General features: G+C 52.1%; 1 protein-coding gene across 1 annotated transcript; it reads right to left on the reverse strand.

The window, feature by feature from the left end:
- Window positions 1-964: 964 nt before the first annotated feature.
- ISL2 (ISL LIM homeobox 2) lies at window positions 965-5,901 on the reverse strand. The gene is made up of 6 exons (XM_045541898.1): window positions 5,844-5,901; window positions 4,841-5,030; window positions 4,309-4,571; window positions 2,359-2,642; window positions 1,629-1,796; window positions 965-1,232 (listed from the first exon to the last, which is right to left on the reverse strand). Exons 1-6 carry the CDS (start codon window positions 5,899-5,901, stop codon window positions 1,116-1,118), a joined length of 1,080 nt encoding a protein of 359 aa, XP_045397854.1. The 3' UTR covers window positions 965-1,115.
- Window positions 5,902-25,399: the final 19,498 nt, after the last annotated feature.

Consider the following 25,399-nt stretch of genomic DNA (forward strand, 5'->3'; position numbering starts at 1 on the left):
GCAGATAAGCAGCCGCCGCCCGCCTCCTCCTCCGTCTAGACGGGGGAATTAATAAATGCCACGAGATTGATCACGTCGCGCACCCACTCTGGGGACGGCGCGCGGGACGAGCCAGGGCCCCAGGTGGCCTCGGGACCGATGGCAACCGCAGCGCGGGGAGCGGAGCGAGGCGCAAGGCCCAGGCGGGGTGCCGGGGTGGTGCGGGCTCCGGAGCGGGGCTCAGGGTGCGGCGAGGAGGAGAGGGGCAGAGACTCGCCCTCGCGGGCCTGACGCAGACCGAGGGCCGCCGCGCAGCCGCCACCCGAGCTGCGGGTTTCCCGCTCAAACGCGGTCGCCTCGCCCGCCCGCAGGCGCCCGCGTGGCCGCGGCCAGGAGCGCAGTTGTCCCGGGCCCCGCCCCGCAGCGCGAGCACGCGGGTCGGCCGCGCGCAGGGAGCGGGCACGGGCGCGGGCGCGGGGCCCCACGCGGAGCGCAGTCGGCGGGGTCTGCGGCGGCTGCCGTCCTTGACACGCCGGGGCAGCCGTGGCGTCGCGCACCCTCCCGCACGCCGCGCCCGCAGCACATAGCAGCATCGCACCGGTTATTACTTTTTATTAAGATCAAAATATCGGTCCCACTATGAACTGGCTGTTCTCACAATAAATAACAATAACTTACGTTTGTTCGGCAAAGGCTCACACACTGTCCTCCGTCGAATGATAATTTAAAACATTTTCAAGGAAAGTCTCGTTCTACCTTTTCCCAGCAACCATGCGCTTTGGGGAGTCGCGTCTGCTCCTCGGGTCGTCCCTCCACGTCCCCGCCAGCGCCGGGGAGGCCTCGGGAGCACCGCGTGGGCGGCAGGAAGGGAGGACAGGCAGAGCTAACCCTAGCAAATCCCAACTTCTGGTTTTGAAAAAATAAAAGTCCTCGGAGCAGAGGTCTCCAGTCCGGTGACAGCAGCTTGCGTCCTGGGGCGTTGGCTGTCCTGACCGTTTCCCTGGGTCCTCTCTCTTTAAATAACAATAATAACAATTACATAGGCGAGAGAGTTCCCGGAGCTGGAATGGCCTGAGCGTGGATGAGTCTCATGCAGGGAGCATGCGAGGTCCGCGGGCTGGCAGGGAAGGGTCCCCTCACGTCTCCACGGGACTCGGCACCATACTGTTGGGGGTGTCCGGGAGCTGCGAGGACAGGGAGGTCACGTCGCTGCCAGAGGAGTTGCCTAGGGAGCCAGACTCGGAGAAGGAGACCTGGGGCGGCGGAGACACCAGGAAGGGGCGGATGAAGACGCACCCGAGCTAGTGTTCCGAGGCCGCGTGCTACAAGTTGGGGAGTGTCCCTTGGGGACCGGCCGCCGGGTGGGAGCAAGCCCTGCAGAAAGGAGGCTAGGTCCCGAGGCGCACGCAGGAGGATTAAAGCAGGGATGCGGCTGCTTAATCCCATGACCTCTCCCGTGCTCACTTTAATCCAGGGAGACCTTGGTTTAGGGTGAGGTTGCAGGCCCCGCCACTCTCCCCGTTCCACATTGCCCAGGGCTGTCCCCTGCACTCATCTCAAGCAAACCCCCCTCCTTCCCGCCTCGGCTAAGAGGCTAAATCCTCAACCCCCAGAGCCCCGAAGTCGGAGCGGGTAGGGCAGGGCCTCACCAGCTGCTGGAAGGCGGGTTGGTCCAGGTCACTCTGGAGGGCGAACTCGCTAAGCGCTTTCCACGGTGGCTGGTACGTCTGTACCTCGACTGCGCTGCCCTGCACGGCGCTCTCGTGGCGGATGGGGCTTCCTGCCACCAGGGGCGTCCCGGTCAGTCCCTGCAGGCTCTGTGGGGCAAGCAGAAGGCGGCGGGTGCTCCAGTTAGTCGAGTTAGGTCTTGCCTTTCCTGCCACCTTTGAGACTGGGGCTCCAGGCACTGGAGTACGATTTGGGGCCTGTGTTGGTTTGGGGGGAGGTGCACACTCGGAAGAGCCCTCCTCCTCCACTGAGGATCTACTGGGGTCTGCAAACCCCACCACGGGCCAGCCTCAGTGCTGGGAGCCAACTACTCAAGAAGAGGAGGCGAGGCCCAGGCTCCCCTTCCTGGCCAGGTATGCTAAGAGGACACAACCTGCCAGCCCGACTTGCGGACACTGCACACGACCATCTGCCCTGGGCTCCTCCTGTGCCGGGACCCCCAACTTGGGGCCGCCACTCGGATGAGGAGAGGACCCGGCATTATACGAAATAATTAGGAAGCCTTAAAGCTCGAGGCAAGCCTTGCTCTGAAGGTAAAAACACAAGCTATTTGGAGAGACCAGTTAGCCTTGATGTCCCCAGAACGCGCCCAGAAAACGACGCGCAGATACGGCAGGTGGAACCCACGGCCCCACCCGACCAACTCCTCACCGTCTTGTCGTTGTGCTGCTGCTGCTGCAGCTGCTTCATGAGAATGGATTTCTTCTTGTCCTTGCAGCGCTTGTTCTGGAACCAGACGCGGATGACCCGCGGGCTCAGGCCGGTCATCTCCACCAGCTGTTCCTTCATGAGCGCGTCCGGCCTCGGGTTGGCGGCGTAGCAGGTCCGCAGCGTGTGCAGCTGCTTCTCGTTCAGCACGGTCCGCACGCGGGTCGTCTTCTCCGCCTGCTTGTGCACGTGCGGCCGCAGCGAGGGCTGCCGGGCCGCCCCGGGGTCTGCGAGGACAGGGTGGGGCGAGGGGAGAGCTCAGGCCACCGCCCGCCTGCCCGGCGCCCTGCCCGGCGCGGCAGAGCCCTCCCGGGCCGGATTTCGTTTCTTTTCTATCTGGCTTATTTCGTTTTATTGTTCGTCTCTTTCTCCATTCGTTCGCCTCACCCAGAGGGAGCTGTGCATTTCGTCCTTTCGACCGCCCCAGGGCCCGGCTGCCCGCAGCGACCTCTCCGGAGCTCAGGCAGGGCTCGGGAGCTCCGCGACAGGCCGCTGCGGAACAGGGGCGGCTGCTCGGGCCGGCGCGGCGAGCGGAGCCCTCCGGAAGAAGTCCAAGTTTCAGAGGAAGAGGAAGGAGGCGCGCCCCGGACTCTGGGCGGTGAAGACGCCGACGCGGACCCGGGGCGCGGCGCTGCGGGGCACCGGGGACCTACAGCCCGCTCCCGGGGCCTGCGAGGGCCCTTCCCCTCATTCAGAGCCCGCTCCGACAGTGCCGAGCCCTGTGTCGCGGAGACGCGCTCCGGGGCACAGACCGGCCTTCAGGGCCCGGAACGGCTCCTCCCCAACCGCCCTCGGGCCTCGCCCTGGGTCTCCAGGCCCCTCAAGGCTCCAGGCTTCCCAGTCCAGAAGCCGCACTCTCCTCGCCTGACCTCGGGTTCTCTCCACCCCCGGGGAACAGCGCCAGATCCCTACAGCCCACAGGCGGCAACAAGGGGAGCCCCTCTGAGATCCGAGACAGGGGTGCACTCAGCACCTCCTCCATCCTGTTTCACAACCCCACCCAAACCTGGTCTGCACACTTGCAGATATATGCTGAGCTGTCTGGACTTCTGTCTCCCTGCAGGCAACCCTAGGTCTGGACAAATATTTACAAATAGCCCATCCAGCCCAATTTCCTCATTCTACGGGGAGGAAATGGAGAGCCAGAGAGGGGAGGAGGCGGCAAGGCCACGCGGCACCCAGAGGCTCAGCTTGGTCTCCACATCTGTGCTGTGGGCCGTGGCTGCCTGGGGGACCTGCAGGCCTGGCACTGAGGTACCTGTTTCTCACCACCCCCATCTGCCTGTGGCTACACATTCAGACCCCATCTTGGTACAACTCCTGGTCAGGACACAGAGCATCCTAATGAGGTGTTTTCAATGACACCAAAGTCCACCAGGCCTTTACATTTCACTCCCCAGGAGAATCTGGCTAGGCTGTTCACCAACCTGGGCAACACAGCCCTCTTTGCTGGGCTGTGGGCTTTCACAGCCATTTTCGCCGCTGGCTGAGACCCGCCTGGCTCCCAGTCGGGAGGTGTTACTCATGTACATGCCCCCGGGCAAGCCTACCTTTCTTTGTGACAATCACACACACTCACCGAGGAAATTCTGAATGCAAGCCCCCAGACAAGCACCACTTAAAATTTCCTGTTGTCATTCACCCTGCTGCTCCCAGCGCGGCGTCCCACGTATTCCCCGGCACGGAGAACACAACTGTGCACAGTTCCCCGAGCTCACACTCACACGCTCACAATTTGTTCCCCGCACACGCGAGCACACAGCTGCCTCCTTAGCACACAGTACACTCAAACGGAAAACCACCATCCCAGAAGACGGACCGCACACAGGTAACAACTTCTTAGGAACACAAGCACCCTGCACGCGCGCACACACGGCTCCCGGCGCAGCTTACCTGGCAGATGCAGGCCGCGGGCTCCAGGGAGCGGGCCAGGGCTGCGCGGGCTGCCGGCTGCGGCGCGCTCGAGCAGGAGGCCGTGGTCGGCGCGGCAGAGCAGCTCGTGCTCCCGCAGCGAGAACTCGTCCCCAGGCAGCAGCTGGCGGCTGCACACGGAGCATCGGAAGCACTCGATGTGGTACACGCTGTCCCGCGCCCGCATCACCAGGTCGCTGCTGCTGAAGCCCACCTGGCACTTGGCGCACTTGATGCCGAACAACCTGCGGGCCCAAGGCGCGGGCGGCCTCAGCGCGGGCCTGCGGCCGCCCTCGCCCAACCGCTGCTGCCACGCGCTTGCAGGACGCTTTGTGGCCCCCTTGGAGGCTGCGGTGGCCCGCCCGCGGGGGCTTCCCAGGCCAGGAGGCCTGCCGCGGCACGCGTCCGGGTGCAGGCGGCCGTCTCCCGGCCGGGCAGAAGGGCGCGGACGCGCAGCAGGGCCCGAGCCCCGGCCCCGTGGGCGGGCGGCCAGCCCGGTTCCCGCCGGCCTCACCTGACGTAGTCCCGCTTGCAGTAGGTCTTCCCGTCTCTCACGAAGCACGTGCACGTCTCGTCCAGGTACTGGCTGCACTCGGCGCACTTGAGGCAGGCAGCGTGCCACTCGAGGTCGGGCGACACCCGCAGGATGAACTGGTCGTGGATCTGACTCCCACAGCCCACGCACATGGCCGTCCCGGGCTTTTCTGCCGGGGAAGGGCGCAGGGCCGCGTGAGGCCTGGAGGCCCGGCCCGGCCGATCCCGGCCCTCCCACCCCAGCCCAGCCCGCTCGCTCGCTCGCTCTTCCAGGAATTGCCACACCGCAAGGGAAGGAGATGAGCCTCCCAAAGGCCCAGGCAATTGAAAACGAAAAAGACAAAATCTCCTGAATTTGTCAAGGCTGTCTCTTGTGCCCGCCCCCAAATATCTTCGCTATTACATTCACTGAACACAGTCACTTTACGGACGTGTCCTGGAACTAAACGCCAACGTGAAGGTGAGAGGAAGCAAGTCCTCCGCCGGCCCTGCGGAGCCTGGGCACCGATACAGAACGGGGCCGTCCGGCGTCGCCGCCCGCACACTCCCACTCGGCGACTGCCCACGCCAACACCGACACACTAGCTCTCGGCAGAGTCCGGCTCATCCTCTCCGACACTTCTTAGCTTAACCATCCCAGACCAGGCTGGAGAAACCGTCCTAGCTTTCAAAGACCAAAAGACAAGCAAACAAAAATCCCACACCCCTAAATCAAACCTAATTGCCTTTGCGCAAAACAGAAGCAGATTTCGTAGCCTGAAGTCAGCCGAGCCGGCTTGAGAAATAGTGTTTACTTATAAAATAAAACAATGGCATTCCAAAGGATAAGCAGTCCTGCAGGAGAAATGCATTCGTTTTATTTTTTCTCTTCTAAAGTATCCTGTCAAACAGAAGCCACTTGTAGAATCCGCTAAACATTCTTCTGCATTCGAGATTTCGCATATTAAGCACACGCACACACACCCACACGCAGAAAGACTTACTCTTGGAATGATCCCCCATAGCACCCAGAAAAGGATAATGAAAAATAATATCCACCATGCAGAAAGGAGAGGTGCGCAAAGCGTGCGGAGGGCGGCGGGACGAGGGGCGCGCGCCCAGCCTCCGCTCGTTGCTAACTAACTCCGGCCCCGCTGACTTGGAGCAGCGATTCCGCACCGGCCCGCACGCAGCATGACGTCAGCACGCACTCGCAAGGCCGGAGCTGGGGGCGGGACCTGTGGCGTCACGGAGCTGCCCCAGCACCGCGGGGGACGCGGGGGCGGTGCGGGGCCTGGGGGCGCAGGGGCGGGGTGGCTCGGAGGGAGGCGGGGGTGAAAGGGGATTGGCTGGGAGGAAGCGGGCAGACCCTGATTGGCCCGGAGTGAACAATGGAGCGCAGCCCCCTCCCCCGAAATCTACAAGGATCTGTGCCCGGTGGGGTCCGGCAGTCCGGGCTGGACCGGGCGTCTTCTCCGAGCTGCGCCTTGGACTTGCGGAGCGGTTTTCCCTGGCGCGCTGGAGCAGGGTGATGGGTGCTTGGGGGCGGGGGTGGCTCTCCTTTAAAAGCTCCCTTCTTTTGTAAATAAAAAATTAAAAATCCACTCTCGGGACCAGCGAGCTGGGAGATCCGTTTGGACGTGACCATCGTCGTCCAGCCGGTCACCTTCTTCCCTCGTTCCTTTGTTCTTAGGGTCCAAGCTGGAGAGAGAGGTCCGAGAATGACCACTCAGCTTTAAATAAACTCCTTTCACACTCTCACCCCGCTGCCGGTGGAAACGCAAGTTGGAGCGTCGGGTGGGTGGCGCCAGGACGAGAGTCCAAAAACGCTCCCCGGGACGGTCCCGATTCAGTCCTCGCTGCTGCTGCTGCTCCTTCGTGCCCGTCCCCCTTTCTTCTTTTTCTTTTTGTTTTATTATTATTACTATTATTATTTTATTTAATTTGACAAGGACTCCCCCATCCTTTTCCCACCCAAACAGCATAGCTCCTTCTGCGAATGCTGCTGGGGCCGAATGCGTGTCTCACGTCCAGAATGAAAGATTTTTACGGACTCTCGGGCTTCCTTTTGCAAACCAACTGCGACGCAGTCAGAAACGAACGTGCCGCGCCGGTAACTTACAGCACTGTCCGTGCAGCGGCTCCTCGGTCCTTACGAGACCCGCGACTCGTGAGCGGAGTCCAGGCGATCTTTCCTTCAAAGAAATCGCTGTGGGTTTTGTTTGAAAGGGTTCAATGACCGGCCCATGAATTATAAATAACGTTTATCCGCCCCTGGTGTCTGCTGTTGTTTCCCATTAAAAGGCGTACCGAGAACTCGGTGCGCGCCCGGGTGGGCTGGGGCAGCGGGCGCCTGGGGGCAAAGTGTCTCCGCGGGAATTCCGGAGCCCGGCCCGGATCCGCGGCCGCCGGCCGGAGGGCGCGCCGGCCCTTCTGCTGTCGCCCTGCGGCCGGGCGGCCTCCAACTGCGGGCTGCTCGCCGGGCAGTGGGCGCCGCTGAGGGCGCCGCGAGCAGCTCTGCGGAAGGCGCGGGGAGGCCCCGAGTGCAGACCCAGACCAGCGCTCGCGGTGGTCACCCCGCAGCCGGCGACTTTCGTCACCCGCCACGCGCCGCGCTGAGCGCTTCGCACCGCGGTCCGCTAGCGAAAGGCTTTGACCACCGCCTCCACCTTTGGAACGTGTAGTCTTCTCACTGGTCCGGCTCTTTGTCACAGCTTACCAACCCCTCGGCCAGCAGGCCATCTCTTGCGTCTTTGGCCGCTGATGCCCCAAACGGCGCTCCCCCTGAGTGTGTGCGGGTCTGGATTTGGGAGCAGGCTGCGTCTCAGTGAATGTATCTCTGTAAATAAATGGCGGGGGAGAGGAGCGAGGGGCGGGTATCTGCATGTGTCTGCACCAGGTCACTTGTGTGACCTCAGGCATCTTATTTTAACTCTCCTTCCCTCGGTTTTCTCATCCGTAAAATGGGGTTAATAACAGTAGCTGTCTAATTAAATAAAAAGTTCTCTGGGAAAGGCTTAGAACAATACCTGGCACATAGTAAGTGCTCAGTAGGTGTTAATTACGAAAATTGTCGTTACGGCTGCATCATTGTGTAGGGAGCCTCTACGCACACTGTGCCCGAGTGTGTCTGGCAGTGGGGGGGTGGGGAGGTCTAATTGTATCTCTGTGTCATCTGATAATTTCGTTGTTTATTTCGATGTGCACTTGCTCTGTGTGTTTCTGCTGTGCTGATGGGGTTTGGAAATGTGTGGTCCGAGCACGTAGACTTTTTGTGCACAGGTGGTACCTGTGAATGTGCTTGCTCATTCTCAGAACTGGGAGAGGACACATGGTGGGCATGCCCCAGTGTGAAGCCGGTAGGTAGGCACACCCAGCCTGCTGGCCTTCCTCTCAGGAAGATCTTGGGCCAGGCCTGGCACCCAGCACCCTCTAGGTCCTGTGCCAGGCCAGGAGCCAGCAAATGAATAATTCAGGGGTGCAGGCCGCTGGCTAGAAGGGGGCAGCTCCAGACTGGAATCCCAACCTTTAATCCTTTCCTGCTCAGAGAAAGTCCTCCTTCCTGCACAGAAAAACCAGTCCTTTGAAACTGTCCTAGGGAGGAAGGGGTAGGAGATGATCGCCTCTCCTGGGATGTCAGGAAGTCAGGTCAAGAACAAATATTTGCTCAGTGCCATCATGTGTAAAGCCCCTGTGTAGCCTATTAGGTCTTTATTGCAGTGCTATGTGGTAGGTAGTGTTAGACCCATTCAATCCCCTAGGAAACTGAGGCTCAGAGAGGAGAAATTATTGCCTCAGGTTACAGGGTAAGTCAGAGCTGGCTTTGAACCCAGGTCTATCTGGCTTCCTCTCCTCTGCTTTTTTCACTGTGCCATTGAAGACCCCCCCCATGGGTGTGGCTCCACCACTCATCCACTTCTCTCCTCTCTGGAGCTGGAAAACCAGGGACCTGTTTCAAGGTCCATCCATGTGTGTCTTCTGGATCATAACCACCCCTGGGAGACCAGTGCTGAGATGGGAGAAGAGGATATCTGCCTGGCACAGCCATAGGCCCCCACTGATCTGGCCCTGCCCTGGCTCTCTGCTTCCTGGCTGCTCCCAGGGTCCCCTTGTGGGGGAGGTGGGGGCCACAGGCTCTCCAAACCCCAGGATACAGCACACTGGAGACCTAGGTGCCTCCTCTCTGGGGCTTTAGAGCACTCTCTTCTTCCTGGGAACAGCCGCTCAAGCCCCATAGCTCTGCAGTACCCCATACACTGAGCCCCTCCTCCTGGGGAGATCTCAGAAGGACAGAGAAATCTCCCTGATTCTTTGTCCCTCAAATCTCCTCCACCACGTCACTGCTGCTTAAAACTCTGCTCACAAATCTCCTAAACGATAGGGTTACTGTGCAAAGGTCCCTGAGAAAGAAAAGAACAGGTGGTCACTCTCACTATGGTGATGGAACTCCTACCCCGAGGACAGGACTTGAGAAAGTTCAGGCTGAACATTTAGCAGGTGCTGCCTCTAAAGAGACAGTTACCACACTTACAGCAGGGATTTTGTGCTCAATAGATCAGAGGTCCTCAGGCAGGCAACAGACTGTGACAGACTGGACTCACCACAAATTTGCCAAGTCAAGGATTCCAGACAAAGGTCTCAGCCTTCGCCCACAGATCAGGGAAACTAGGTTCGGATCCACAGACCCCTCACAAACTGCATATTGCTACCAGAACAAAAACCACAAAAAGATGCCCATATTAGGAAGAAAGACATCATAAATATGCTCGGATTAGAAAAAGCACGTACCCTTTCAGTTCACAAGAATATCCCTTCAGTGAAGGCAAAACTAAAAGTGGTTAAACATTTGATAAGCATCAAGGCCATGAAGTTGCTGCAAGGACTTCCAACAGAGGAAGACTGTCTAACATGTCCCTCGGGAGCCTGGGGAGTCAGTAGTGCAGTGGCACAGGAAACCTGTGGAGCAGAAAGCAGTTAAGTCCCAATGCCGGAGCAGCTTCAGATTTGAAAATGCAAATTGTTTTTATTTAAAGATGGTGAGGCCAGGCGCGATGGCTCACACTTGTAATCCTAGCACTCTGGGAGGCAGAGGCAGGAGGATCACTTGAGCCCAGGAGTTTGGGGTTGCAGTGAGCTAGGCTGACGCCATGGCACTCACTCCAGCCAGGGTGACAGAGTGAGACCCTGTCTGAAAAAAATGAATAAATAAAGATGGTGAGAATGTGTTTTCATTAAAATATATTTTAAATACCAAGACCCAAATCAAACCAAAAAAAACCAAAAAACAAAAAACCTGAGGGGAAGAGCAGGGAAGCACTAGGCTGGGAGCCAGGGGCTGGGAGCAGACAGGCAAAATGCGCCAGGTCACCAAAAACAAACTGACCTTTATTATTTTATACTTTTGCTTAATCAATCCTCCCCATCCTTCCTTTTTTTCTTCTTTCCTCCTAGAACTCTAAAAGTAGAAGGCTGGTAGAGCCTTGGGAGACTCTCTTTCCAGAACTTGGTTGGACAGATAAGAAACTGCAGCCCAGGGAGGTGTCATCCCCCTGCCTGGCAGTGCAGAGGGGCACATGCAAGCTCAGACCCGCGTAGGAGCCCAGGCAGCTTCTCCAGGCCACATACGCACTTAACCTTCCCCAAGGCAACTGCCTTCTGGTGCTTACCCGGCTGGAGGTCCTCACAGGGACAGAGATGCTTTGTCTCCTGTTTTGCATGGACTCTGGGCGGGGAGGACTGCCCACCTGGCCTCCACCTGCACTCGTGCCATCATGCTGGGAGCACACTGCACTCTGACTTGCGGCCACGCGCCCCTCATCCTCACAACGTCCCAGGAGGGAGTTGCTGTCATTAAAACTATCTCTACTTCACAGATGAGCAAACGGCAGGGAGAGGTGAAGTAGCTTGTCCCGGGTTACACAGCTGGTGGAGCTGGATTGGAACAAGGCTCTCTGCCTCCAGCCCTTGCGGAATGGTCACACCATACTGCTTCCCACTTGCTCACAAAGCATACCGTCCACCCAGCACAGGGGACATGTTGCTGGTGGGAAGAGCATCAGAAAGGAAACAGAGGCGGGGTGACCTGATACCCAGCATGTAAGTGACAGAGATGGAGCTGGAAGCCAGGTCCCCAGACCTCAGCTGGGGCTTTTCCTGCCAGAGTCCCTGTGGATGGGATTCTGCCATTGTCAAGGGCCAAGAGCCCACCATCCTTCTTGAGCCACTGGACCAGGCCTCCCCTCTTGCTCCTCCCTCCATCCCGCCACTCCCTCCACCCCATTTCCACGGGCAGTTGGAGATGTTGCAGAGAGCACACCGGAGAGGGCCTTAGCATTCCCATCTTCACCTGCCATAGGCTTCTGGGGTGGGGCCTGGGGCACTGTGTTTCAAAGAAGCAAGTGAGGCCCGGGAAGAGGAAGGAACTTGGCAAGTCAGGGTCAGGGGCCAGGCCTCCCAATATCCAAGCCCTGTGCTCTCTGCCCCCTGCCCCAGGCTCCCCTGGAGCAAACAGGTGCCCACTGGCCCCTCTCCCTCCTCCTTGAGCCCCTTTCTCCCTTCCCTATTGGTTACTGAGCACTTGCTGCCAGTTGGGCCCTGGGCTAAGAAATCACATATGGACTCATTGTAAGTGTCCAGCGACCTCCTGAGCAGGATTGGCCACATGGTCTGCAGATCCCAGTGCAAAATTAAAATGTGGGGCTCCTTGCTCAAAAATGATTAAGACTTTCCAGACAGTGACGGCAGAGCATCAAACCAAGCATGGTCCTGTGTGACCACACAGGTTGCATTTCCACAAAGCCAGTCCTGCTTCTGAGCCCTGAGGCAGGTCCTGATATCATCTTTCAGCATCTGAGAAATAAATAAACCGATAACCTTCACAAGTTAATACAACGAGTAAAGAGGTGGGACTGAGACTGACTCAAACCCACAGCCCACACCAGTCCGTGAGACTAATCATGAACTTGTGGCACTCGAGTCTGTCCAGATGGGAATGGTTTTGTTTATTTGTTACTCTGCTTATAGTGGATGTGTGCCAAGGTCATTCTGCATTAAAACAAACAAACAAACCCGCAGTATATAGCACTCTGTCCTTGGGGAACGGTGGGGGTGGGGAAGCCTAAGGGAGGCAGATAAAAAGACCACATGGGGTCATTCTAGAAGGAGGAAAACAATGAACCCCTTTCTAAAAATAAAATGGGAAAAGCTGTGTGTGGTGGTGTAGGCACCTGTAGTCCCAACTCCTCGGGAGGCTGAGGCAGGAGGATGGCATGAGCCCGAGTTCAAGTTCACCCTGGGCAACATAGTAAGACCTCATCTGTGAGTATATATACACACACACATATATATATGAGAGCTTTTGTTTCTTTTCAGACCATATCCTGAAGGTAGCCCCAGGGATAACCTGCTAAGCCCAGAGCTCCGGAGGGGAGGAGAGAAGCCTGGTGGCTTCTGGGAAAGTTGCATTTTCCCCATCTTTCCAGAAGGGGGAACCTTGGCTGGCTAGTGTGGCCGGGAGTGGCTCTGAGCTGTGTGGCCCAGGGCACTGGCATCCCTGCCTGGTTTCTGTCAGCTGCAGCCTCATGGGGCCTGCCTTCTAGTGTTCAATTTTCTTCTAGAAATACCTCTCCTCTTGCTGAGACCCACGTACTGAGCAACGTGAGAAAGAAAGGGAAGGAAGGAGGAGAAGCTGAGCTCCAGCGGGAGCCAGGACCGGGCGGCTGTTTGGCAGAGAAGCCAGCTCCTAGCCAGTGGGCCAGGTTTCCGGCTGTGGCCTTCACAGAGACAGGCAGCACAGCAGGGAGGGGAAGACGAGGGCAGGGACGGTGGACTTCGGTGCCACAGTGAGTAGTCACCTGGGGCTACAACAGGAAACAAAGGAGAGAGCACAGAGTAGGGGGTTGGAAAGGCTTCCTGGAGCCTGTAGCATGTATCCGAGCCCTGGAGGATCAGTGTGATTCCTCCAGGCAGAAAAGGAGCAGGAAGGTTTGCTAGGAGCAGGGGGACAACCTGGCAGACAAAGGGAGGAGGTGTGAGGGTCCAGTGCATTGGGGGAGGGGAATGGGAGCAGCTAGGAGAGGCTGGAGTCGGGGATGGACGTGGGCAGTGGCACAGGCCAAGCCACAGGGGAGGATCCCGCAGGCACCCGAGGCAGGCCGTGGGGCTGGACAAGCACAAAAGACTGAGAGAAAAGTTGGGTGAGAGTGGGGGAGGCCTAAGTGCCAGGCTGAGGAGTTCCGAGGGGATTCTCTGGGCACAGGGAACCTGCTGTAGGGCTGAAGAGATTTAGAGGGGAAGATGGCAGGAACATGGCTATGGTAGGGAAAGATTAGCGCATGAATGAGTCAAGCAAGGCCAGAGGGAACGAGGACACAGTGGAGAGGGGAGGGGACATGGCAAGTAAGATGACAGAGTGCACGTGACCTCTGCTTGGTGCCTCCCTCCTCCCCAGAAATGGGCAGGTGAGGAGGAAGCCTGGCTTGGGGGAGGGGTGGGTGGATGATCAATTAATCTCGACCATTTAAATGGGGTGAGGGGAAGATTTCTATTTGTAATCCCAAGGAAAGAGGAAAAGAATATCTTTCATTGGTAACTCGCCATTAAAGATACTGAAAAATACATGTGGCTTGAGGGAGAGATGTCACCACCGCAGGGAGCATCCTGCTTTGTGCGTTGTATCATCCTGGGCTGGGGGTGACTTTGGAGTCAGTGATCATGAGCCTGGGATCAAAATTGCCATGACTCATGAGGTCCCGGCATTTCCCTTTAGCAGATTCTACTTTCTAGATTCAAATTAGAGGAACTGTCAGCTGTTAGAATACAATTTGACTTGAACGTTAATGATGTCTGTTTTCTTTATTTCCCCGGCAGGAAAACTGAATATTGTAGTAAGCGTCTCTGTCCTGCATAGATGTGTGTGGGTTTACATTGTGCAGACTTCGGGGCCCCTTTGCCAATCACAGACGCTTGCTTTTAGGATCCTAAAACAAATGAAAAACAATTGATCATATATTCTCACACATGAGACCGTCTCTTCGTAAAGTTATTACTGTCCTTTTCAAGATTTATAAGGATGTCCTTTATACTTTCCAACATGCATAAGGAGCTAAATATGTGGGATTTTTTTCTCATAACAAGGACCACAGATTCTTGTCCTACTTTGTTCATCACTTGCAACAAACTAGGAAAGCTAAAAGCACACCGACTGTGTGGCTCTAGCCAAAGCCCAGCCAGCAACAATTTCTCAAAAGAACCTACAGTAGATCCTCTTTCATGGGAAAACATCTCCTGGAGGTTAGAGTTATCAGTAAACTCCAAAAATAGATAATAAATGAGATAATATTAAGTAGACTCTGGGTTGTCACCTCTTGTCCCGTGGGATTATCCGGTGTCTAATCACGGACAGATTGTGATTAATGTGATTGTGGATGGGGCATTAGTCAGATTCAGGAGGGAATGCAGTCAGATTTTCATCTGCTCTGATTGTGCAATGGCTTTGGAGGCAGCAGAAAAGCAGCTTGTACCAGATTTTGCCGCATCACCGTGATGAGGTCTATTTTGATCAGCTTGAGTTATGGATAATATAAATTATTTATAGCTGCTTTGGACATGCCTTACACTTGTAAAGATCTTCAGAACAAAATAATAGCGCTGCACTTGCTGTTGTAGGCATCTTACTCAGCTACATGCCGGCGCCCACAGCTTATAAAAGCAAGAGGGAGGAGAGATGAACAGCCTGTAGGTCCACCACCAAACCGGCTGAACATTACAAGAGTCAAGAGGTTGAGCGAGGCCCAGAGGAGGAGGCTGACTGCTGTAGGAAGAATGGCCCTGACCATCAAGGGGTGGAGAAGATGCAACCCAGAGTCAGGAAAGCACAGGCAGCCACAGAAGGCAACACGTGGCGAGGGACAGGCTGAGCACGGAGAATTCCCCGGAAGCAGGACGGGCTTCAGAAAGCAGGTGGGATTTGAGCTGGGTCTTAAAGGGTGAGAAAGGTTCAAGTGTGGCCTGTGAGTGAGGAGGGAGAGTGCTGGGGGCAAGGGCTGGAATGCAGGCCTGCCCTGGACACAAAGCAGGACCCGGGGTTAAAGAAAAGGCACTGTCATTTACAGCGACTTCTATGTGCTGGGAGCCGGCTGGAAGTGATACGTCTCATGCAGTCTCTGCATATCAGCAGAGCGCTTTGGGCTAAAAGAAAGCCCAGCTTAACGTGGGTGGCATGAGCAGGAAATGGGCTGGCTCAAACAACAGGGACGGAGAGCTTGGTGACCCAGTGGCTCAGCAATGTCATCAGCAGGTTCTTTCCGTTTCCCTGCTTACTGTCCACAGACTCAGCTGCATCCAAGCATGATTCTTACTGTCACAAAACGGCCGCCCAAACACCCAGTACTGGCTGCCTCTTTGGAGAAGCTGCAGAATTCCCCAGAAAACCTCTTTTCTGTTCCATTGTCCCAAACTGGCTTGGATCTGCCATTCCTGAACCAGTTGCTCACAAGGAATTTGCGATTCCTTTATTGGACTTAGACCAATCAGCACAAGCACATGCACTTCCCCAGTGGGTGCTGACAAACGTTTAAGAACTAACTGGTTCTCAGCCGAGTGTGGTAGCTCACACCTGTGATCCCAGGGGTTTTGGGAGGCCAAGGTGGGAGGACTGCTTGAGCCCAAGAGTTCGAGACCAGCCTGGATGGCACAGTGAGACCTCGTCTACAAAAAACAAAAACATTAGCTGGGGGTCGTGGCAGGCAACTGTAATCTCAGGTACTCAGGAGGCTGAGGCAGGAGGATCACCTGAGCTCAGGAATTCAAGGCTGTAGTGAGCTATGATTGTGCCACTGCACTCCAGCCCAGGCAACAGAGCTAGACAGTTTCTAAAAAAAAAAACAAAAAAAATCAAATGTAATGATGTAATGATAAAACCACAAAGGTACCAGCTGAAATTATATGTGACCCTCTCTATAGCCTCAGAATGGGAATGGACCTTCCAAGTGCACAACAAAATCAGACTCTGGATGAGAAAGGTACACGGATTGGACCACATAAAAACGCAATGGCTGTTTATTATTTTGACAGATAAAGGAGTTGATACTGTTGAAAAAAGCCTTAATGTCTTAAGAACTCAAATATCCATAAGGAAATGATGAATCCTCACAGAAAAATGGGCTGTAAAGAAAAAAATATGATCAATAATATGTAGAAAAATCGTGGTTTTGTTAGTTATATTAGTTATCTATGCTGCATGACAAATTACCACGAACTCAGTGGCTTAAAACTGCAGCCACCCACTCTGTCACAGTTTCTGCAAGTCAGAACACAGGGTTGGCTGAAGTGGCTTCTCTGCTCAGGGCATTACAAGGCTGGGCTCAACGTGTCGGCCAGGCTACGTCCTCACATGTAGGCTTAACTAGGGAAGGGTTTGCTTCCAGGCTCCTGCGATGTGTGGCAGAATTCATGTCCTTGCAGCTTCATTCCATGACAGCTTACTCCTTCAAAGCCAGCAGCAGGGAGAGAGAGTTTCCTCTGCTATGAATTTCTGACTTCAGGGAGCACCTTTGAGAGGGCTTACCTGATTAGGTAAGGCCCACCTAGGATAATCTCCCTTTTGATTAAGTCAAAGTCAACTGATTAGGGACTTTAATTATATCTGCAAAATCTTTTCACTTTTGCCATATTCCATTCTTGTTTCTAACAAGATATAGGCATTCAAGGGGAGGGTATTGGATAAGGTGTGACTCACTGGGGGTCACCATTAATGTGTTTACCACATTAGTAATTAAAGAAAAGCAATTAAAATATCATGAATTGCCATTTTTGGTCTCACACAAAGGCAAAGATTTAAAAAAACCAAAAACCTGAAAATTCCCAGTGTTGGCAAGATATGTGAAAACTGGCCCTCTCCTAACCTGTTGGAAGGAGTGTCAAATGGTATAACATTCTGAAAAGCAGTTTGCAAAATTTGTCAGAGCCTTAAAACTCTGATCTCTTTGACACAGCAAATCTTCTGCTAGAAATTATCCTAAGGATGCCATCAAGTTATCAAAGAGCTTGTACAAAATTTTTGTCAAATATAACTCCAATTTTGTTAAAAAGTTAAATGATAAATTCAGGAAATGGAATAAGAGGCCATCTCACAGACTGTTACATTTGTTTTCTCTGAGAGTGGGGTCATAGGGAATGGTTACTTTCTTTTTTGCAGGTCTTTAAAATTTGCCAATTGTCCTACGCTATATAGGACTTCGGGGTGAAAATACCCTAAATGACATTTTTTTAAAGAAAGGAAGAGTGAGCCCTGAACGATTGCAGAAGGCCTTGCGAGTGAGGTGGGCATTGAACTGCTCTTGTATGACAGGGGTTGTCAGACTTTTGGAATTCAAGGACCAAGAAAAACCAATGAGGATGGAAAGATATATGCACTTTGTTAAGCTCTGACTTAGACTTCAATATTTATATATAAATCTCAAGCCTTGCCTCGGCACTATGGAGGCTGGCGAGATGCAAGGCCAATGTGATAATGTAAGCAAACTCCTTTGCCACTAATCCCATGAATCATGTGTCTCCTCTAAGAGCCTGAAGTATGAACATTTTAGCATAAGTAAAATATCAATAAAGGAAAATTCTCACTATTTGGGACAACCAGGAGGAGTCAGAATACATTATAGATGATTTTAAACTCAAGGCCACCTTTTTAATACAGTACATGCTTGTCTATATGTACATTGCATTGAACTCCAACAAAATTAAGGAAGTGTACGAGTCATCCCCAGAGTTCTCACCTCAGTTGCTTCCACACAGAGAGAAGGAGCCCAGGAATTTAGAAGCTTAGCTGTTACTGTGCCTACAGATACAGCAAAGGTCGGAAAGAACAGTTTTGGAAAACAAGTAGAACCACCCTTGCATGACTGTAAACACCGTCAGTTTACTTGGTATATCTTTTCTCACAGACGATTATAATGGTTGTCTTCATTTCAGCTGGGATCCTCAATTATAAATTCTCAGCTTCTAAACTAAAAACAGCAGAGTCCTCCAACTTGCAATTGTCACATTTTGGGGTATGGGGAGATTCCCTACTTCCCCCGGTGGGAATTATTTAGAATATGGCTATGCTTTTAATTAGCAAGGACTCCTTTTATGAAGTTTTTGTTTTCTTTCTCATAGGAAGAAAACTTTTATTTCTCGGGCACCTTTATTACCTTCTAGAATGCAAGCCTTTGAGGGCAAGTACTATGTCTATACTCTAGGCAAGATGAGTGCCCACTCATAGTAAGTGGTCAGTGAATGACTATTGAATTAATGGTTCCAGGTGTCCCTCCTGGGTACTTTCTATCATACATAGGTACTAGCCAGCCTCTAAGACGGCCCCTAGTGGTCCCTGCCTCCTGATATTTTCACCCTTGGGTAGTCATCTTCCACCTGTGCCAGTGTTGATCACTGTGACCAGTAGAACATGGTAGTCATGAAGGCAGGTCACTGCTGGTCCTAGGTTATAAACGACTGCAGCTTACATTGTGGACTCTCACCCTGCTCTCTCTATCTGTCTCCATCTCTGTGTATCTCTGATAGAAGCCATATGGAGAGTTCCCCGTGGTAAAGAACTGAAGCCTCTTGCCAACAGCCACGTGCGAGCTTGGAAGCAAATCGTCCAGTCCCATTTGAATCTTCAGTGTGGCCAGTGCTATGGGTGCAAGCTTACGAGAGACCTTGAGCCACATCCACCCAGCTAAGCCACGCTGGTTCCTGACCCTCAGAAACTGTGTAAGATAATAAATGTTGTTTCAAACTGACAAATGTTGGGGGTGATTTTTTTACGCAGCAATAGATAACTAATTCCTATGAGGAAGGCATTAGCTTCACTCTTTTACCAATGGAGTCACAGAATCAGTGCGATTAAGGAACTTGTGTGAAACACCTAGGCTAAAAGTAGAAAAAAACTGAACACAAACCCAGGCACCTGCTATCTCTCTTGCTAAAATAATCTTAACCTTAAAGTCTGTCACTCTGTTATCATTTGGGATTTCAGCATCTGGTAATAATGAGAGTAGTAATTATTAAAAATATACCACGGGGAAGCTGTTTGCATAACCCATAAATGTTCGAGGTTTCACGGTCATGATTTTCAAACAGAGAAATGACAACATGTGAGAGGGAACAGATAAGCTGAAAGGAGAATCTGGAAGGGGCACAGTTAAAATCATCTGTGGGTATTTTTAGCACAAAGAAAGAAGTCCTGTTGGCAGACATTGCTAAAAAGACAGGTCGGTTTTCATGCGCTGTATTCAGAAAGGCAGAATGTCATTGCACAATAATTGCTTACTGAGAACACCGACAAGCCTTGAAAATACAAAGCAGGTTTTAGGAGTACAGGCCCATTTCTACGTGGCTGTTTAGAAACAGAGGGAGGGACCACCCAGAAGCAGCGCTCTGGGGTCTGAGCTCCATCAGTTTCCAAGTGTTAAGTAGAAACTGTGGGTCTACAGTGCAAACTCAGCTTCTAGACAAATCCCGGAGCCTCTCCTCCCATTCAGGTCTGGAGCAGCTACAGAAAGTAATGAATTTGAGCCACACAGATGGATAATAGAATTGTCAGGTGTTGAGCATGTTACATGGGGTATAAAGTAGTGGCTGTCACTCGTGGAGTCCTGAAACACTGGTGGGTGGAGGTTGGTCTGTGAGATGTGTTACAAGACATTTGTGACTATTAACAGTTAAATAACTGGCCGTTTCAAATGATTTGCTTTTTAAAAAGGACAATATAAATGAGACGGTTTATCATATCGCCCCTCACCCTCCCAGGATTATGTGTGTGTTAGTCCCCCAGTACATTTCAGGACATCCTCATCATCTCTAAAAGAAAGCCCATACCCATCAGCAGTCACCCTTGATCTCTGCATCTTCCCAGCCCTAAGTACCGCTAAGCTACTTTCCGTCTCTGAGGATTTGTCTATTCCAGACAGTTCCTGCAAACTGAGTCATACAATATGTGGTTGTCTCTGAGTGGCTTCTTTTATCAGTCTGGTGTTTTCAGGGTTCATCTATGTTGTGGCGTGAATCGGTACTTCATAGCTTCTTATTGCTGAATAATATTCTATTGTATGGATATACCACATTTTGCTTATCCATTCATCAGTTGATAGACATTTGGGTTATTTTAATTTCTTGGCTATTATGAATAATACTGCTACATTCGTGGATAGTGATTTTTAAAATTTCACTCCATTTTAATTACAATCATGCATTTTAAGTTCAAATGCATGACTAAAGGTGAAACATTCATTCAGAATAATTTGATTATAAGACTGGTTAGTTGAAAGCAAAGACTTTTCCACAAAAATTTCATGATGTATTTACAAAATTAAAAAAATAAATATGATCCAAAATTGTACGTTTTCCTTTCATGTTGGTAAAATGAAGAGCTTTTTCTGGATGTCTTTGTTATCACCAGCTTTTCACACAACAGACCAGCAAATGTCATGGTACTAGTCAGAAATTGTTGCAATGTAGGAATTTCACAGCAAGCTGGCCTCTTTCAATGGGCAGACAGCGGCCCTCACTGCTTAATATCTCCATATAACTGCTCTGATAGGCTGCTGAAAGATAGCGCCATTGTTCTGGGCCCACGCCGCCGTCGTCTGCTTAAGCCCTCCATGCCCTACTCGCCAAACAGACAATCAGCAACTCCTGAATCCGATGTAAACGCTGTGTGCACGTTTTTGTGGGGCATATATTTTTAATTCTCTTGGGCATAAGCCTAAGAATGGAATTGCTGGGTCATATGGTAACTCTACGTTTACCATTTTGAAGAACTGCCAGTCTGTTTACCAAACCAGCCGCACCATTTATGAGGGTTCCCCGGCAATGTGGTAAATTGGGATGCTATGCCTGTGGGAGGGAAGGTACTGGCACTTGAGGAATACGGGGGAATTGGTAACTACAAGGACAATGGCATTGAGTAGCAATGGCTAAGCTCCATTACAGAAAAAAAAATTATAGAAGAGTAGGAATGATTCACAGGTAATCGAGAACCATGAAGAAGCTAGAGGACCTCCTTGACAGCATGCGGTGAAGCAAATTTCAAGAATCTAACCTTCGGCCGGGCGCGGTGGCTCACGCCTGTAATCCTAGCACTCTGGGAGGCCGAGGCGGGTGGATTGCTGGAGGTCAGGAGATCAAGACCAGCAAGAGCGAGACCCCGTCTCTACTAAAAAAAAAAAAAAAAAAATAGAAAGAAATTATTTGGCCAACTAAAATATATATAGAAAAAAAAAATTAGCCGGGCATGGTGGCACATGCCTGTAGTCCCAGCTACTCGGGAGGCTGAGGCAGTAGGATCGCTTAAGCCCAGGAGTTTGAGGTTCCTGAGAGCTAGGCTGATGCCACGGCACTCACTCTAGCCCGGGCAACAAAGCGAGACTCTGTCTCAAAAAAAAAAAAGAGAATCTAACCTTCGAGGATCATTTTCCCATTTAATTCCCAGTATTGTCCCTGCAGAAACCAGATTAAACCTGGAAGGTGACAGTGGACTACTACAGTCCACACGAGCAGTAGCCCCATTGCAGCAGCCATACCAGTTTTGGTGTCTTTACCAGAGTAGATTAACACAGACTTGGGTACTTTTTCTGTGAACATTGATTTGGCGGATGGGTTCCTTTCTGACCGTAGGAGAAAAGAAGATCAGAAACAGTGTGCACTCACATGGAATGAACAACAGTGTACGTTTACAGTCTTGCCCCAGGGCTATGTTAACTTTCAGCATCTATCACAACACAGCCTGAAGAGATTTGGACCATCCGGACATACTGTAAAACATTGCACTGATCTATTACATCCAATACCAATTCAGCTGGATGGACAAGAGTGGCTAGCACATTAGAGGTCTTGGACTGACATAGGTACTCCAGAGAGGGGCAGAGAAGTCTTATAAAGATTCAGGGGCCTGCCACATAAGTCAGATGCTTAGGGGTCCAGAGTCAGGGGCATGCCAAGATAGTCCACCCAAAGAAAAGGACAAATTATTGCATCTTGCACGTCTCGCCACAAAGAAGAAAATATAATGCCTGATGGGCCTCTTTGCCTTCTGGACACATTATATTCCATATTGGGAAACACTGCTCCAGCCCATGTACCAGGTGACACAAAAGGCTGCCACCGTTAAGTGGAGCTCAGAGCAAGTCAGGCTGCAGTGCGGACAGTCCTGCTACTTGGCCTTTTGTGCTCCCAGAGATGCTGTTAATGTTAGCAGTACTAGAAAAAGATGCTGTGTGGAGTTTATGGCAAGATCCACTTCGACAATCACAATACAGGCCCCTACAGTACTAGAGAAAGGCCATGCCATCTGCAGCAGAGATTTATGTGCCTTTAGAAAAAACAAAAACAAAAACAAAAACTCCAGGTGTGCTACAGGGCCTGATCATAGGATACCAAGTGACCACAGGTAAGGAATTACCTGTCATGAGCTGGGCTCTGTCAAACCCACCAAATCATAACATCAGGCAGGCAGGCAAGTAAGAGGCCATCCTAGGATGGAACTGGCACATCCGGGACTGAGCACAAGTAGGACCGGAGGACATGGGCAAGTTGCATGAGTTGGCAGCCTAGACCCCACAGTCACCACTGCTGTACCAGCACCTCTCCCCCAGTGCACACTTACAACCGCATGTAGGATCCTTATAGTTAGCTGGCAAGAGGAAGAAAAAAATCCCATATTTGGTTGATGGAGGGTTTGCTCAGTATGTGAGTTCAGGCTGAAAATGGATGGCAGTTGCATTATGCCCTCACTTAGGGACAGCCTTGAAAGACAAAGGTGAAGGAAAACCTTCTCCACAGGCAGAGCTTCAGGAGGCGTGCCTGGTCATCTGCTTTGTGCAGACAGAGCAGTGCCCCAAGTGTAGGATATATACGAACTCAGGGGCAGTGATGAATGGCCCACCTGGCTAGCCAGGGGCCTGGAAGAAGAAAGATTGGAAGATTGGAAGATTGGGGGCAAGGAGGTCTGGGGTAGGGGCATGAGGATGGATGTATGGAGTGGGCAAAGTACGAAGATCTTTCTGCTATACGTCAACACCCACCAGAAAGCATCTATTATTGTAGAGGCACTAAGTAACCAAGAAGACAAAAACATCTTGGCCAGATGACCTTTGCCAGCTTCTGCCATCAGCCACCCAGTGTTGACACTAAGAGAACATGCATAAAATGACCACAGTGGCAGAGAGAGAGAGGCAGTATGAGCCCAAAAGCATGGGCTCCCACTTACAAAGGCTGACGGAGCTACTGCAGCTGCCGAATGAGCCCCTGATGTGACACTATTCCCCCAGGACACCAGCTGGCCCCACAGTGGCAAGTCGACTCCATTGAACCCCTTCTATCTGGAAGACCCACGATTCATCCTGACAGTCAAACACATACATTCTGAGTACTGTTTCCCTTTCCTGCCCGCAGGACCTTAGTCAGCGCTGCTATCTGAGGACTTATTAAGTACCTGATTCACCATCACAGTATCTCCCGTAACATCGCATCAGACCAGGAACCCAATGCACCGCAACAGAGATACAGAAGTGAGTTGGTGATCACAAGATAACCCACGCGAGTCACAGACTGAGTCACAGACGGTGCTGCTGGCCTGCTGAAGGGCCACTCAGAGCACCAGCGTGGAGGCAGGACTTTATGAGGATGGGGTTCATATATCTTGAATCAAAGACCTTTATGTGGAGCTGTGACTCTGGCCTCTGCAGAGTTAGAGGTCTTTGTCCCCAAAAGGGGACTCTTCCATTAGAGCACACAGCAAGAGTCCCATTGAACTATAAGCTACAGCTGCCACCTGGGCACTTTGGGCACCTCAAATGCAGGGACCAGAAGGCAGGAAGAGGAGTCATCATCTTGGCCAAGAGTTATTCACTTGGTTGCCTTTTAGTACTCCCTTGCCCGTTTGTGACAATAAACAGCCAAGTGCAGCAACCCTGGCATGAGAAGGGCTTGGTATTCAGTCGAGGGCTCAGATCTTCGGTGTGCAAGGCACTGGGTAAGCCACAGAGACCAGTGGAGACACTAGCTGAGGGAGGGATGGGAATTTAGAATGAATGATGAGGGGCCAGGCATGGTGGCTCCCATCTGTAATCCTAGCACTTTGGGAGGCCAAGGCAAGAGGATCGCTTGAGGCCAGGAGTTCAAGACCAGCCTGAGCAAGAGTGAGACCCCATCTCTACAAAAATTAAAAAATTAGGCCGGGTGCGGTGGCTCATACCTGTAATCCTAGCACTCCAGGAGGCCAAGGCGGGCGGATTGTTTGAGCTCAGGAGTTCGAGACCAGCCTGAGCAAGAGCGAGACTCCGTCTCTACTAAAAAAAATAGAAAGAAACTATCTGGCCAACTAAAAATATACATAGAAAAAATTAGCCGGGCATGGTGGCGCATGCCTGTAGTCCCAGCTACTCGGGAGGCTGAGGCAGGAGGATCGCTTAAGCCCAGGAGTTTGAGGTTGCTGTGAGCTAGGCTGATGCCACGGCACTCACTCTAGCTGGGCAACAGAGCGAGACTCTGTCTCAAAAAAAAAAAAAAAAAAATTAGCCAGGTGCGGTGGTGTACTCCTGTAGTCCCAGCTACTTGAGAGGCTGAGGCAGGAGGATGGCTTGAGCCCAGGAGTTTGAGGTTGTAGTGAGCTAGGCTGATGCCACTGCACTCTAGTCCAGGCAACAGAGCAAGACCCTGTCTAAAAAAAAAAAAAAGAAAGAAAAAAAAAAGGTGGATTAGAGGTCTGTCTGGTGGGGAAGGGAATTTCAGACAGAAGTAAGAACAAAAGCTGAGCATGGGGCCCTTGAGGTGCTTGTTGGTTCAGACAAAGTTCTTGCTCCAGGGAACTTACATTCCAGTGCAGGGAGATTAGTAATAAACAAAGGAAGAAACATGTGTGTCCTGTTAGGTGGTGATAAATGCCAAGAAGAAAAATCAAACAAGATGATGGGGAGTCCAGGGGTGTGGGGTGTAGTGGGGTGCTATTTTATGTCGGGAGACCAAGCTCGCCCTTTTGGAAAATGTGGTTTTTGAGCAGAGACCAGAATGAAGTGAGGAAGTGGGCTGTGCAAGGTAGGGAGGGAAGAGCACTTCAGGCAGAGGGGACAACCAGAGCATAAAGCCCTGAAAAGGAGCAGGCGTGGTGTGTTTAAGGAGCAGTGAGAAGGCCTATGTGTCTGGGGCACAGTGAGAGAGGGGGACAGTGGTAGGAGGGGGAGCCATTGTAGGGCTTTGAGCGGAGGTCACGATTAGTCTGCTGTTTGGAGAAGAGACTTCTGGAAGCATAAGTAGAAACAGAAAGACTAGTTAGAAGGCTTTCCAATGATCTTGACAAGAGATGATAGGGGCCCGAGTGAAGGTGGTAGTGGTGGAGGAATAAAGGGGTATTAGTGGGAATTGTTGGAGTCCAGAATCTTTTGCAGTTTGAGTCAATGGGACTTGTTGGTCGACTAGATAAGGCTGGAAAGGTACGTTGTTGCTGAATTGGGAATTGAGACAATTTCTGAACATATTACTCCCCTGCTTAAAACTTTTCTGATAAAGTCCAGACTCTTTGGCA

This window comes from Lemur catta, chromosome 1 (genome assembly GCF_020740605.2).
Source record: "Lemur catta isolate mLemCat1 chromosome 1, mLemCat1.pri, whole genome shotgun sequence".
NCBI lineage: Eukaryota > Metazoa > Chordata > Mammalia > Primates > Lemuridae > Lemur > Lemur catta.